The sequence below is a fragment of the Lissotriton helveticus genome, chromosome 8 (genome assembly GCF_964261635.1).
Source record: "Lissotriton helveticus chromosome 8, aLisHel1.1, whole genome shotgun sequence".
NCBI lineage: Eukaryota > Metazoa > Chordata > Amphibia > Caudata > Salamandridae > Lissotriton > Lissotriton helveticus.
The window spans coordinates 1,038,611,553-1,038,628,570 of NC_136069.1; the positions used below are offsets into that span (position 1 = coordinate 1,038,611,553).

The 17,018-nt window shown below is 46.4% G+C and overlaps 1 protein-coding gene across 2 annotated transcripts in view; it reads right to left on the reverse strand.

Moving 5' to 3' along the window:
* Positions 1 to 17,018, reverse strand: part of MAP3K15 (mitogen-activated protein kinase kinase kinase 15) — a 1,227,172-nt gene that overhangs the window by 470,807 nt on the left and 739,347 nt on the right. For both annotated transcript variants that reach the window (XM_078657886.1, XM_078657885.1), the window contains exon 7: positions 2,679 to 2,849. In XM_078657886.1, the coding sequence (XP_078514012.1) occupies positions 2,679 to 2,849 (171 nt within the window). The remainder of the gene's footprint in view (positions 1 to 2,678; positions 2,850 to 17,018) is intronic.

The following is a 17,018-nucleotide window of genomic DNA, read 5'->3' on the forward strand; positions in this document are numbered from 1 at the left end:
CAGTATAACACACATTGGCCAAATACAGACATTTGAAAGTGAGATTTACTGTACAAACTCCAGTCTAAAAGACACTATGGAATGTAAATACATTAGGGGGATTGGCGGGCAAGATTTACTATTCTAACTCCAGTGTAACAAACAATGGGAAAAGTGCATACCTTGGCTATGTGAAATTAACTATTCTAACTTGAGTCTATCATTGGGTAAAGTGAATACATAATTTCCCCTGAGCATCAGCAGTTTGTCAGCCTCTTTATATGAAATATGATATTTCCAGGCCGGGTCTGGTGGCTCAGTGGACTAATGCATCTACTGCAGGGGCCTTTGCTTGACCTCATGGTCACAGGTTCAAATCCCAGCGGGTCTACTCAGTCCCAATGGATCCGGTAATTCTCACTAGGAGAACTCATGTGAATTTACTTACCTCTCCTAAAAAGGTCTTCTGTGTTTGTCGATAAAATGAGTACCGTTGAATTGGGTAACAATATACATCTGTTATTTCAGCGCCAAGATGCCCCGTTGCTGGGGTGAACATGCGCTTTACAAATATACATGTTATGTTACGTTATAATTAACAATAAAATCATTGGCCCGATCAGCCTTAAAATGGGAACTACGCGGGTGTATCCTATCTCTCCTCTACTCTTCATAGAACCAGTGACCAATTATATTCACTCAGCTCCTTGAATCGCCTTCCCCACCCCCTCACTTGCTGATATTCCTGTTATAATTCTCTATCCGGACAATATCACCCTATACTTAGCCACAGATCAGCAGAGCATCATGAATTCTTTGACAGTGATTTAACTATGTACGAATCTTGGGGTTTCTAGGATAAAAAAACTGAGGTGCTCTTAGTTAACGTCCTGTCTTCAGGACTACTACTCATTCTCCTCACCAATTATATTACAAATCCCAATAGATATTTAGGGGTTCGATTTTATGAAGATCTTAGTAGTACGTATGGGAATAATTATACTCCTTTAACTTCCATGGTGAAAAGGTCTCCCCTAAAATTGGGTGAATTACTGTTATCCATTGTAAGACGCATTTCCCTCATTAAGATGTTGATATTCCCACTATTTTTGTTTCTCTTGATGACTTTTTTCAGTCTGTTAACAAAGTTCTTATTAACAAGATGGATGTAATACTTTCAAGCTTTATATGGGCATATAAATACACCCCACCCTTGATTTACATAATCACATAACAGTTAAATATCTGGTTAAACCAGAATAGTCACTTTCATAAAAGTACATAGCCTATTCTTTTCAACGCAGAGGCATCCTAGTTAACCCCTCTGATTGACTTAACAGCCAAGGTGTTACATGCATATCACTATTTCACAGAGATTGATTCCACAGTGCATTGAGTACAAATGCACCATTCAGCTCCATGCACCCAGAATAGAATGCACCGTTTTTAGAGTACACAGCACAGCAAAGTACCTACCACCACTGCCTTCATAAATATCCAAGTGCCAGGCGTACCTTTTTCTTGAATATTATTTGACTCCAGTACCCTGGTAGCAAAGGTAGCCTGCTACTGAAGACTTGCCTCCATTCATGCTGATAAGAAATCAGCATGTAGAACAAAGGACAATATTTATTTGTACTTCTCTGGAAGGGGCCAAAACAAATATGGTAGAGCAGTGTTCATATACTTCAGGAGCTGAGACTCAAAAAGCATGCCACATAGTGATCAGGATTATCTCTTCTGTGACGTGCACTTTAACCTGCCTCAAAACACAAAAGGGCTTAAGTAAATTCCCTGATGTGCTACAACTAAGCCAGACCGGGCCTCAACTCTCCTTTCAGTCATGTGATTGGAAAGTTGTGCCATCAGCCCACAGATGGATGCACTTATACAGAAGAACAACCACAAGGCCCTGTGCAAATTCATCACTTGTGCATTTTGGGAGTTTTCACCTACACAAGTGCAAATTCAAATTGCTTTTTTCTTAGATTTTCCATCTTCACTAGTGCAAGTGGCAAATTAGCTTTGTAGATATCTCTCATGAACAGTGAACCATAAACAGTGATTCAGTAGATTATGTCAAAAGTGTGCATTGTTAAGTGGGATGGCACTGCAAGAGAAGGACTGCAGTTCGGACTGGGTTTTAGAAAATGGCTTCTCCCACTTCACACTGGACAGGTGAGAGAAAGTTTACTTAGCATCTCCATGTAACTAAAGTCCTTGAATCTAAGGCATATGTCTATGGTAGAGGGAGGTGGTACAGTACTGAAGGGTTGTTGTAAATCCCCATGTGTCCAGAGTACTGGAAGAGGGTTCTGCTAAATACCACATCAATAACAGAACACATCTTTTGTCAGAAGATTACCAAGAGGCTATATCACCAGGAAAGGCGAGATGAGCTGTAAAAAGGCCCTCAAATCTAAATCTTCACTATGAGGAGATGTAGACTTTCGGATTAGATTCTAGGCTTGATTGACAATAAACTAGAAATACTATTGGATTCATCATTTAACTCAGTATTATGTCAACAGTACTCAAAGAGTAACTCAGAACAACATCTTTGTAAATCGGTCATAGGTTTTTATCTGAAAAACCACATGCCTGACTTATTGAGGTTGTCTTCTCGTGAATATATATAATCTAGTCATTGCATCAATCACAATGTATAAAAGCACAAGCTAACTCTCTTAGTACATTACCATTCTATAGCACAGTCCCTGCTCTTGGTGTCCTTGCAATCGGAGCCGAGGAACATATCCTTGTATATCCTTCCACAGAGGCAAAACATGTCTGGGGCAGGGTGATCACAAGCCTGTAAGACTTGAAGCATTACTTGAAGGGCTTTCTCCCGGTCACCTGCATTGTTCCTTCTGAAACACAAAAACAGCAAGAAGACATAAGTAATGTAGTAAGTTGCTCTACAACCACTTGAGAAGAACAATGTAGTTGGTAATGGATCAGAATATTTCCTCGGTCATTTGAAATATTTACACGCATCATTGACATATATGTTTTTCAGCACATTTCAGGACTATGTATAGGTGCAAACCTTGCATCAATATCTCATCGCAGTTTGAAAATTTAATAAAAAAATGGAATAGTTTCATTTTTATACCAAATGTACAAACTTAAATCCTGGAACAAAAACCATGGAAACGTTGCCCTAAATTTCTGAATTCAAGGGCTACCAAACATGGATGGGCTTTCCTAAGGAATTTATTTTGTACAGGTGTAGGTTGGGAAGATCAGTTCCCGAATGCTGACAGGGCAGAATATCATTACAACAATTTGCCGGGTAAAAATATTGAAAGGTATGTTCCAAAACATTTTCTATAGCTAACTCCACATATATATACCTTAATGATATACACATCTTCAAGGTACAAAGATGTGAAGTTAAGAAAAGTAAATCCTTACCGCACTCTCTGCATTACCTTTCGATATTTTGTTCCTCAATATTTTTGTACTGGTATTCTGTCCTGTCGGTATTCTGGACACAATATCACCATCCGCAATCGTCTGCGCAATCAATTATACAATCATAGTGCAGATCATTAAATTATGGTAGAAACACGGTCTATGGTTCACTGTTCATGAGAGATATCAAACAAAGGACCATAAGGAAAGTCTTTTTAATTTAGTATGATATTAAGGAATACATTCATGTAAGTTTGACTCCCCCGTGCCCTGACAGACTACCACTGAACATGACATGTGTCACATTTTCAACTATGCTTTGCCAAGAAATGGAAATTCTCGTTGGTCCCCCTCATGCAGGAACACATCTCTGCCAAGGCTTGACCGCCCCATATGGGGTGCCAGACATATATGGGTTTTCTATGGGTCCTGGGTGGTGTCTACAGGAGATAAACTGGGATCATTACATTTAACAAATTTGGGAAACAACATAAAGCGAAACCCTGGTTTAAGGTTCATGTCTTTCGAATGTAGGTATTATCACTGGACTGCATGGAAGCAACCAAAATTACAATCATACATTTTCAACATTTATACATTCTGTAGGTTCCACTACAGGGTGCCCGGCCTCCCTCATTCTGATTGGTTGGTCGGTAGAATGAGCTGAACATGAGGTTTGTCTGATGTTTAGCATTTTCAGCTCAAAATATAGGAATTGCATCCAGTCTCCCTCACAGAGGAGCATATCCCTGTCAAGGCATGAGTCCAATCTGTGTTCCTCTAATTGTTCGAGTGTTGGAGTAGCAGACATCTATGAGTACCTGAGTTCTGCTAGCAGGTATGGATGATGAGCCAGCCAAATATTTGTATGATCTACTTTTAAGATTTACCAATTATAAGGTTTCAGGATACTTTCGCAGACAATAAAGAAGGTGCAGTGCATTTGGGAAATTTGGAAAGTGAGTGAAATGCTGGTTTGGGTTATCTGTTGTTTTAGAAAAGGGCAACCCAATAACCCCTTGAGAGCTTGGGAACACTGCAATTTGAACAAAGATGCTCTCAAAGCAATTGATTAAACACAAATATGTTCAGTGGAAAATCAATATTCAAATCTGAGGTAGCCTCACCAGACTGCTCGGCTGCAGGTGAGGCTACCTCAGCATCCGCTAAATAAAATTACTATTAAATTGTAATTTTCTAAAATGCATTTTGGAAAGTATTCATTTTGAGCATCTAAATGCATGACCTAGTCATATCAGAATTAATATTTCCAAAATGTTCACTATCAAAATCATTTGATAAAAATGAATAGAGAAGTTTACTTATGAGAATGATTTACACTTGAGAAAAAAGCAAGACACAGCCACTCAGAAAGAGTTTTGTTAATCAGGACCCGAATTTGCAGATCTTGGCTCTTTTTACAACCTAGTGCTATGAACTGTATCAGCCAGAATGGTGCAAATGAAGCGAAAAAAGACTGCCATACCCAGAACACACTGTTTTCTGTCAATGTAAATGAAGTACCGGAAGCCTCTCATGCAGCTGCTGCATAATGATCACTTGGTGACTATTATTTTACTAACAATCGCTTCAGTGTGTTAATCCCAGTAATGTTTAGTGGTACCAATGTCATCTTTCTGTCAGAATAGTTTGGACTATTCTCGGTATGGTAATATTTGCGTCTTCAGTCGGTTTTGTGCGCATTTTAAGAGTGTTTTGACTTTTAAACACTTTGAATTTGCTCTGAATTTTCTCTAGTCTTCTCCTTCATAAATTTACTCGATTATCATTTAGTCACTTCTTCCAAGCGCACGGCTTAATTTCTGAACCTTCAGCGCATTATGGTGTTCTGCACATTCAGAGATGCAAAGCTCACCACCTTTTGTCGTGCTACTCAGCTGAACTGCCAAAAGTCTCCAGGTTTCTTTGTTGGGCAATTATGGAAGCCCAGTTTTAGGCCTCGCCTAGCGATGCAGCGCATGCGCTGTCGCCTTGGCGAGACCTATAGTCATCGTTTTGGTGGCCGAAGGGGGACAGGGATGTGCACGCTCCCGGCGCCCGGACAGCCCATGTGCACGCTCACGGCATCCCTTTCAGGGTGCACCTGGACAGCCGAGGTGCACGCTCATTTCGTCACTTTCAGCGCGCACAGCGACAGGAGACGCGAGCAGGACGCTTCCCCGTCAGCTCCAGATCATCTCTGAAGTTCCAGGGGACCCTGCACAGCGTCAGCAGTCTCGGAGTCGGCTTGTTAGATCCTGTACACGGAGTTCTATAATAAACACAATGGCATGACCCTGCTGGGAAGTGCACTTCCTGAGAGCACTGAATGTGCGGAGGGAGGATAAACATGAAGAACTTCAGTTCAGACTCACTTAATCACGTCACTGAAACACAGGAGATGAGGAAGCTCTGTGTCACTGGTGTCCTCTCCCGGAGCAGGGGAAAGGTACCAGTGCATTCTGCAGAGCAGGCGGAAAAACACGGGTGCCAAGTGGCAATTCATTCAAACGAGCACCCGGGCAGACGATGCCAAGCGATAATTATCTGCCCTGCTCACACACAGTAGCTAATATTGGCACAATGTCTTATCCCAAGGAAAACTTAGGTTATCATGTCCAACTGGGATACGACACGCCTAAAGGAAAAATGTCAACTTCAGTTCTGCATCCACGTACACAGCCTTGGCCACCCTTACTGATAGTTGGGTGTACTTTCTTTCAGTACAGCTAACGTTTGCACTGAACGTCTCTTCTTAAAAGGAGTAGGACCTACAAAGAAACTAGAATTGGCAATGCCAATAGGTCTGGCTTTTAAATGAAAGGTCCTCTTCTGTTATTGATGAGTTTAAGAATTCAGTAAGTTGTCATACATGCAACTTTATTACTATGCACTCAAGCATCCAAACAGTCACCTGCTGACTGGTTTTTGCATCCATTCACTTACACAATTACAATAACACACACACAAACTAAACACCATGTGGAAGATACACTAATGGAATAATATAATATAAAACATACTGCTGTCAAAACAGGATAGGCATATGAATATAATAAAAAATTAATTAAACATAGCAAAGGGTAGATGCCTTGTGGTAAATAGTGTTGCATTGTTTTAAAATTCCAGCATGGCCACCACATTTAGCATGCAGGTCACCTGAGTTGGAGGCTGTGGCCTTGCAGTATACGGTGCACTAAAGATTAAATCAGTGGTATAATGTGGGCTCTGCCACAGTGTCTTTTTGTTCTTTTTTATTTATTCATCGAAGATGGATCGTCAAATTAAAAAATAAAGTAGTGCAAAAGATTGGTTTAAAGTGTAGCATGAAAAGAAGTTTCCTAAATGTGAACAGAGTAAGCAAAGAAACCAGCCAATCAAAGAGTTGGGTAAAGAGGCAGTCCTCTATCGGAGGAACAAACACAAAATTAACAAAACAAGCATTTGCAATGCAATGCAATAGGTCTCGCATTTACGCGAGTTTGAGATATTGGCATTGTAAATGACAATGCCTTTTATTTATGTTTTGGTTTTTAAAACAAATAAAAGGCATTTTCATTTACAATGCCAATAGCTTAAACTCACGTAAATGCGAGACCTATTGTATTGCAAATGCTTGTTTATTCATGTTTATTAGATTTTCCTGGTTATCTTTCAAACTCTTAGAGTTTGATAGATTTTATAACTTTGACAACACTACACACCCACACATGTGAAGCACCTTATTGGTTTCTTAAATGCAAAAATGAAATGTTCGTTCACTTTAAAGAATTTCAGAAATATTACTGAGTAAATCTGTTTATGATCTACTTGTCTTTCTTACTTGGCTGATATATTATTGGTTGATGGCAACTACGTATTTCACTAAGACCCTCATTATAAGCTGCCTTTAAATTACAATTGGCGACGTGACAGGAGTTACCAGGCTCATTGGAATTATGATTTCGTTTTCAAAATGGCAATTTTGCCTACTGAAAGCAATCAAAATCTCTGTGTGAAACTTCAGTGGAAAACATGTAGGTATCTTGAAGGAATCGTGATATTTATAACAACACTCTCAACAAGAACCTTGGTTGGAGCTTGCAGCTTGTAGGTGCAAAATCTTTATCTAATATAAAAATGATAGTGGGGCATGGCCAACCAGCCAAGATGGCGGACGCACTCTGAGAGGCGTCGTCCACTGGCCCGATAATCCTGCAACTATCGTAAGTTAGCTGGTGCCATTGGACTGCCTTGACCACCCTACTGGACACCTGCTGCCAGTGGGGGCCAGCGGTGTGCGTTTGGAGGCTTGGGATGGCCGACCGGCCGGAAAACAACTGCATGCATTGCTGTGACGGACGTAGGAAGACCAGGGCCAAGCTGCGACTCCGGAGCAGATGACTGTAACGGTTGAAAACACGCTGCCTTGTTTATGGCAGAGGTGCGGCGGCCCATTGTGACTGAGGCCATGTAGCGTTGTTGGCCTGGGCGAACAGGAGTGTGAACCCGAGGTGGGCGACGGAACAAAGCTGGACCATAGTCCAGGTCCGCTCTGGACGCACAAAGCTGCACGTGGCAGTCTCGGAGAGCTGTCGCAAGACCCACAAGCAACTGGCTGAGACATGTGCTGGGAGACTGTGGTGCCGCCCAACTAATATTGGATGTGAGCTGGACCGGGCCGTGGAGTTTAGGCCTGACTGACACGTTGCATCGAGATGGAGCTCGCACGCACTCTCGGAGGTGTGTCGGCTTGGGCCTACCAAATAACTGCAGCGGAGGCGGCAGCTGAGTCCAGCCTGCGTGAAAGTGAAGTGAGAGACTGATTGCACTTATTTGGGAGGCTGCTGTCATCGCCACCACTGGAACGAGCGGAGCTGGGAACACGGTGAGGCGCGAGGCCTGATCTGGTGCCCCGCCGCGAATTAACTACAGCCTGGTAGCTACGGATCACCGCAAGCTCCATGACGTGCCAGTCACTTGCTGCCAAGAAACAACGGACGGCAGTCTGCGTAGGCCTGGCCGTTTACAGGATGCTGCAACTGGAACAGGCCCACAAACCTACAAAGGTGAGACGTGAGTACAACACAGGAGGTCACTATTGGGTAGCACCACGGGGGCAAGGCATCCTGAACCTGAGCGACAGACCCCTGCTGGACACTACTGGCCCGAGCGGTAACAGACAGCATTATACACACCTGACTGGTGTGCCACATGCGGAGAGCTCCCCCAGGCCGCAGGGAGGACTTAAAATCATTGACAAATACCCAGTCATCTAGCAAGAACACTCAGTCAATAGCGCGTGATGGGTAGAAACCAGACAGGAGCAGGTGCCACTACATATGCAGAAAGTACCAGACCCCGTGCAGCCAGTCCAACCAACTGAAGAATCAGGGGCCTTCAGGTCTTCTAGACTGCAGTCAAAAATAGACTTGATGCTCCAGGAAGTGCTGAATATTGGCAAAACGCTGACACAGACCAGAGCGTCTCTAGAAAACCGCATAGATAAAGTCACGTCCTACTTTATGCTCCTCCATGCGGATCAGGAAAAGCTGGCTAGGAGGGTTGTAAGTTGGCAACAGAAGCTGCGGAGGTCGCTTCGGTCACTAAGGCACTGACTGCTGAGCTTGGTGAACTCACTGCGCGTCTACGCTAGATGGAACGCAGAGTGGATGATGCTGAGGGCCATTCCCGTAGGAACAATGTCTGCGTGGTGGGGCTACCGGAAGGTGTGGAGGGCAAAGACATACACCGAGGCCTGGATGAAGTCCTTGTTGCCTGCAGATTTGCTCTCTTCTTATTTCGCTAAAGAACAAGAACACCGGGCGCCATCGGGCCAACCATTTCCGGGTCCTGGCCACATCCCTTCCTATTCTGGCTCTTGAATTTCAAAGACAAAGATGCGATCCTATACGAAACCAGAAAAATTTAGTCAATCAAGGTAGACAATTCTCAAGTCCTCTTCTTTCCTGACTATTCCGTGGGTGTGCAGAAACAGCACAGCACATTCCTCCCAGTCAAGAGGCGTATGTGGGACCTGAATATAAAATACTCCCTCATAGTCCCGGCCCATTTGCGGGTGGTCGTGGATGGGTCCACTCACTTCTTCAACGAGGCAGACAATGCAAGGGACTGGCTCAAATCTGCGGTCCACCATACTTCACCAAGCCAGAGGAGCAATGAGCTGCAGCCAAACATGAGAGGCCACAGAGGTCGCCGCAGAAGACACAGGTTGCGAGCAGCTGGGCCACCAAGTCAGCTAAAGACTGCTCCTAACCCAGAGCAATTGTTGCAAAAGAGGCAGGGTGTCCTGAGAGCGTTGGCAAATATGAGAAGTCGATGGCCCAGCAGGGACACTCATAAAGCGAAAGCAGCTCTCTGGCAGTGTGGCCAACTGGCAAGGGCTTGCAGGCGCTTCGCGTGGTGACACCACAGACTGCAGGTGATTTGATATAATAGATTGCCTCAATCGGTGGACCCACACCTATGTAATTACACCAGAATGCAGAGTTACTGTTCAAGACTATGCATACATCTCGCAGGGCATCCTGGTAAGTTTGTAAGTGGGGCGCACTGGGTTGAATTGGCTTCCTGGTATCCGCGCCGGCCGTCAAGCGGTCAATGCACTATGTACACCAAGACTCAGCACACGAGTACACATGTGCATCGCGGGTCCACAATGTCATCACACCTACCACAAACTATATCTTATCCATTCCTCGATCCTGACATGTTCAAATTGGCGCACACTGCTGTCATTTGCCATGTGGCGTTGTTTCTTGTTTGGGCAGATAACCGTTGTCCCTCGGCTCTATCCCAGTTAAGTCACACAAGTCTCCCCTTCTCAGTAACCCTTTGAAATGACATGCACACGAGTTTAAAATAAACATGGATGCTACTCAGATCCACTGGCCGTACATCATACAGGCACCTAACCCCAGGCGCAGCATGTTGTGTACACGCAGCGCTGTCTCATTCCCTTACTCCATGCCATACACCAACGTAGTTGTAGGAAGGTGGATACCTGACTATGGTTACCCTAGATTTAGTTGGCCTGGGATCCTGCGAATCAGGGCCCCAGGCTATCTGCTCTCTCTATAAAATGGACTCCATGTACCTTAGGTACATACGTAATTGGATAGTGGGTCACCTTATGAGCCCCTGTATAGTGTACTATAGGTACCCAGGGCATAGGTTCATAAAAGGCCTACCAGGGGCTGCAGCATATCTTTTGCCTCCCCTGGCTGGCCATCCAAACTGACACAACTGGCTGATCACTCAGCTGGGGCAAGGTTGTGTAATCACCCCTTGCTTGGATATAGTATTCCTATGTCTAACCCTATATCTAGACACATATACACCTATAAGTCACTCCTATGGCAGGCCTTAACAATCCTGAAGGGAGAGTGCTTGGTTTTATGTGAGATGGTGCTCTAGCATGAGCTGAGCCTGTCTGCAGCTTTCGGAACCATGTCCTTATAGCTGTTCTAGGATATTGCCATACCATATACTCTTAAGTGCATTATGAACCTTGTGGTCAGATGCTAACTTTGGTTTGGCTTTATCAAAACATGTCGTGTAAGGTGTCATACGCTTTGGAATACTACCCCCTCGCCAATTCTGGCGACGGGGGTAGCATTCCACCCTTCTAGAGGGAGAAGACATGTTACTTCCATTAATCCCGGTTAAAGTTAACCAGAGCCTCAGCATCACAAAATGGATGCTGCTGCCACAGACACAAGTCTGACCTCCTGCTGCTGGGAGTCCTTCCAGCGAGGGAGGCTTGGACAATAGGTTTCCTGTCACAGGGAGGTGCTAGCACCACCCCATACAGGCTATAGTGTATTGAGGCAGGGAGGGCTGAATGAAATGAGACACTGCCTGGGGCACACAAGGTGTCCCATGCATAGTCCAGTTCAAACCGGTACTGGAGCAATCCAGCCCCAGCTCTGGCACGAAACTGGACAAAGGGAAAGGGGTGTAACGACCCCCTTCCTGGGTCCCACCCATAGGAGGGACCTAGCAGGTAATCCAGCCCCTAGATTTGGTATATAGGTGGGAGCTGAGCCCCAAGACTTTTGATTTATCCTGACTGAAACTCTGATACGAAACTCTGGACCTTCAACATCCTACTCGACGTGAAAGACTGAAGAATCTCCCTTGTGGTCAAGGAGTGACCACCCTGTGCAAGCAGGCACCATCAAGCACTCAATGGTTTACTTTGTCGTTGCTCCCATCGGAGTCCGAACACAGAGCCTGACAAGACCCGGACTTCCAGACATCCAACAGCCTGATCCACAGTCACAGCAAAGCTGAGACCCGTGGAGGCGACGAGAGACGTGGGACCGGCCATCTTGGAAAGCCAGCGAAACGCTTTCCATGCAGCTTCTGAGGCACCCTCGAAGTTGTGCATTGGGGATTAAGAAGCCCCAGCCCCGAGCATCCACTGCACCAAAGATCACCTCTCCACACTCACCGAGTGCTGCGTGGGGCCCTTTTGCATTTTCCTGCTTGACGCGTCTGTCCGGTCACTTGCTCATTGGCTAGTGGCCTCTGTGACAACGAAAACCCAAAATCTACACCACTGGTCTGGTTGCTCCAGACTGGCCCTTGCATCTCTGCGAAGGAGAAGCCCCTCAGTCCTTGCTGGCCTGAGTAAGAAGCTCTCTTCGAATCCTGCGTGGGTTGCCTTTGCAAAGGCTTGTTGACTCCAATCTGGAAGCCGATACCGCCGACAGCGAGAGAGAGCCTTTGTGGAACAGTCCGTGCCCAGCTCCTGGTCGTCGTCGACACCTCCTGGTCCACGTGGCAGCAGAGACAAGCTTCGCGACATCACCTGATTGCTCCCCAACATCGTCTGGTTCCTTCCTGGTTCAATCCTGGTCACTGGCTAGTGACCCAGACTCTGTCCCCTCTGCTTTCAGGTACTCTTCATCCTCGATCCGCCCTTGGATCCAACCGGACTCTTCTCTCCTGGTCGCCTGCAGCATCTTTTCTCCAAGGCTCCGTAGAACTCCACGACGAAACCCGACACCCTTTGGGACCTATGCACCCGCTTCCTGTGGGTGAGGTAACGCGAGTACTGTGGTGCTCCTGTGAAGATTAACTCTCCTAGTGTCCTAGTTTCAACTGGTTAGCTTCTAGTCCAGTCGGAAGACTCCTAAATCTTTAACTTTCTAACTTCACGCACCCATTGACTTCTATGTGTGCACGCGTGTGCATTTAGACTCTGCACCCGCATCCCGTGGGCCACCTGCTTCCTAATTACTGTTTGTCCAGTGTAGTCCCAGCGATTCCCAAGGCCCTAGGCCTTTCCATTGTTCGTGACGTGGTTCTTATACCACTATTTTAGTATATGGTTTAGCGGGCCACCAGGGCCTATCCATATTGTGCAACTTATTGTATGTTACATTGAGTTACTTGTTATGCGCTTGTGCCTCTGCCCTCATAAAGAGTTCAGAGGATTGATTTAGAAATAAATACATACATATTTTGAATATATAACCTGTGTGGTTTCCTTTCATTTGGTATTAAAGGGCTTGCATATGGTAAAACAGCTGGCTTCACATGCTCTCTTGAGTTTAGCCTAAGACTGCTTTGTCCATGCTACCACTAGGATAGCTGGTCTATAAGGATGACTTTACAATCATCACCATAAGGGTTGTTTGGACTAATACAGGGTGCCCACTAGAATAGTGGACATCACATATCAGGCCAACTTCTCACAGTAGTCACCTGGAATGTCAAAGGATTGCACACGGTAGCCTGCAGATATGCCATTTACGTGTACCTCAGGCGACACAAGGCCCATGTAGCACTCTTGCAAGACACACACATAGCACAACCAGAGATTTGCAAACTCCAGCAATGGTGGAAAAGTCAGATACTTTCCACAGGCTACTCATCATTTGCCTGGGGGGCCCTGATTTGGATCAGGCCAAGGACACTATTCACACCGGAAGAGACCGAAGTTGATATATATGGAAGATATGTCCTCTCAAAGGGACGACTAAATGGAAAGCTCATGGTATTGGGCTCCATATATGCCCCAACCACGAATCCAAACAGGTTCTGGCACGCGCTGTCCGAGCTACTCTCGCGCTGGTGCGACATTCCCTAGCTGTTGGGAGGGGACTTCAATTCAGTTCTCAACACTGCCTTAGATAGGTCCCTCTGCTGTCACAGGCGGCTGAACCATCCAATGCACTTGGGATGAGGGAGTGGATGCACCACTGGGGTCTTCTCATTGCTCCTACCCGCTCCTACCCGCATAGCCTTCATATTCGTATTGACCACTTTGTGCCGAACTAACCGGTGTTAACACAGTGCGCCAATGCAGGTTACCTTGGTAAAACACACTCAGACCATAACCCCCATGTATTGCAGTTGCAAGGAGATGATGAGGGACCTACCACACACCTCTGGAGGCTACAGCCCCTGGCACTAGAAGATCCCCCATTTAGAAAGGCAGTGGGCACGCTGATCAACACGTTCATTGAAGAAAACGCTGCCTCCGTGGCTGATGCAGGGATGCTGTTGGATGCAGACAAGGCCGTTGTTCTGGGGCACTGTCTGGGCTTGAGCTGGTGTGTTAGAAAACAACTCGACAACAAAGTAAAGCTCATTGAGAACACCCTAACTAGATTAGAGGCTGACCTGGCACATGGTGTGGACACACAACACACAATAGATACGCAGAAGCAAAGACATGCGGAGGTACTGGAGAGGCTACGCTGCTTAAATTACACGTCACACGTGGCACGCACCTGACAGCAGCAGACAGGGCTGGCAGACTACTTCCGCGAATGATTAGGCAAGCACACGTGCAGCAATCCATATTGCGACAGCAATCTGCCTCCGGGCAAATGCTCACCAAACAGCATGATATACATAATGAATTCACAACACATTACACCAAAGTGTACAGGTCCACACATTGTGAGGAAATAGCAGAGCTGGACTCCTTTCTCTCCCCACTAACCCTGCCCCAAATCACTGCCGAGCAACGAGAGGAGTTGAACGAGCCGATCACCTTGCCGGAGATACACAAAGCGATATGATCTCTAGCCACATCCAAAGCACCGGGACCCGATGGGTTCCCGGCTGAATACTATAAAGCCTACCAACCGACCCTGGCACCGCAGCTCCTTTCTATGTACCAAAGCATGCAGGAGACAGGAATACTGCCAGACGAACTGTCTTTACAGGTGTCATTACCGAAATCAACAGAAATGCGGAGCTGCTCGGCTCATATCGCCCACTGGCACTCCTAAATACAGATTATAAAGTGCTAGCACAAATGTTAGTATGCAGATGGGCCCCATTGGTTCTGAAGCTAATCCATACAAACCAAAATGTGTTTGTACCTACTCGCAGTACGTCATTAAATCTGCGCCGCTTCTTCAGGGTGGCACGCTTTTTCAGGGGTGTCTGGGAGCACTCAGGATGTCTAGTATTAGACTTAGAAAAAGTGTTTCACACCCTGGAATTGAGTTTCTTGTGCGTGCGTAAATACTATCTAGGAGATGAGTTTTTGGGTCTCGTCCAGCTGCTCTATACTCAGCCAGTGGCTAGGGTCAAAACTGGCCTATACCTATCAGACCAGATCTCCAAAAAACGTGACACTCGACAGGGCTGCCCACTCTCTCCGCTCCTGTTTCCACTATCTATCGAGCCGCTGGCCGAATCATTGCGTAAAACACAGGACAAATGGGGAATCCCCTTGGGCGACAGTATACATGGGGTTTCATTATACGCAGATGACCTGCTTATATATCTCAAAGATGTTATGTTATCCTGTGCGACAGAAGAAAGAATATTGCTTGAGTTTGCTACCATTTCAGGGCTCCGAGTGAACTGGGATAAATCGTGCCTATACCCCTTCTCTGAGTACACTTTAGATCCACACCTGTCCATTAATTGCAAGTCAGTGCACTGGCAGCTGTCGACGTCCCAGTACCTCGGGATACTTATATAAGGAGATCCAGCAGACCTGCTTGAGGGTAACCTGGTGTGGGCCATCACCGCGGTGCGGGCACAGATGTCCTTTTGGGGCACATTGCCTCTGACGGTCATGGGGCGGATTGCACTGCTAAAGATGGTGGTGCTCCCACACCTCTTATACCTTTTAGGGAATTTACCATTGTGTCTTAAGCCGGCACTGTTTAAAAGCCTGGAAATAGATACGCGGAAGTTCATTTGGAACGGGTCGTGCAGCAGAGTGGCCTTGTCCCAGATGTACCCCATGACAATTAATGGAGGCCTCTAGCTACCAAATATGGAGCAATACTATCTTGCAGCGCAGCTTCAGTGGGTAGCAAGATGGCTGAGCGCGTGCCATCTGGAAGACTTGGCGACTCAGGTACCGGGACTCACGCACTCCCAGGTAATGGAGTTATTCCATCCCAGCAAAAAAGGGCAGGTCACCCACCCAGCTGTTGATGGAGGTAGCCCACTACTGCTTCCAACGTAGCCTCCAAATCATGCACCCTGTGACCCCATATGCGCCGTCCCTCCCCATTATGTGCACACCCAAAAGGCACCGAGCTGTCACTAGTGTGGAGCTATCAAAGTGGGGAGAAACAGGCATCCAGACACTAGGGGACCTGTACAGCGACTGGCAGCTCCTGCCATTTGATGTGCTTGCTAAAGACTCGGGCCTACTGCATGGCCAGTTCCTATTGCATGCGGCGGTAACCCACACGTTACAGTCGCCATGGGATAACATAGCACAGGAGCAGGCCACACATCGGACTGTACAATATTTACATGAACTAGGGACAGGACGCCATCTTGTCAAATGGTTTGCGCACTCACACAGCACCGTAGTTGAGCTCTCTCCATGCTCGCTGGGATGCAGATCTGCAGCGACCCAGCACTGAGCGTGAGTGGGAAGCTATCCTCAGGGGTCCTACTCACGTCCCCCGTAATGCAAGATTCCGGCTCATCCAGTACTACATAGCGCACAGGGCTTACCTGACACCAGCCAAAATAAATAAATACTTTGATCGCACCGATGCCAGTTGCCCAAGATGTGGTGAAATAGGGGGCGACTTACTTCATATGCTATGGTCCTGTGGAGCTATACAATCATACTGGGAAGTGGTTACCACAAACTTAGCACAATGCACAGAGCGCACGCTAAATTGGTCATGGGAGGTATGCATATTGGGATTGTACCATAGGTCTAGTAAATACAAAGTGATGTCCCGGTACATAGATCTGGAACTCATAGTGGCCAAACGTCTACTCAAGCGACGCTGGAAATCCTCTGAGCCCTCTGCAGCAAAGGCCTGGTTCCAGTCGCGGCTTTGCTGGGTGCAGGCGGCGAGAATAGCGTTGCGTCGAGCGGATGCAATAGGAATTCGGAAACGGCCGCTGGCGGTGGAGTGGGATGCGATTTTGACAGATTTCCGCACAATCTGGCAGAACCAGACTGAGGTACTGAACAACACACCTGAGTGAGTTGCGGACCAGAGTCTACTAGGCTAGACAGAACACAAGGGACAAGTTAGAGCATGCGCCATGTTCAGCAACATGAGTAGGTCGACGGGTGCAATGCTCCTCACTGACACTTACCCAGGCCAAACAGCACAACAAGCAACAGGCGTCACTTGAGGAATGGGGGCCTAGATGGGGGCATG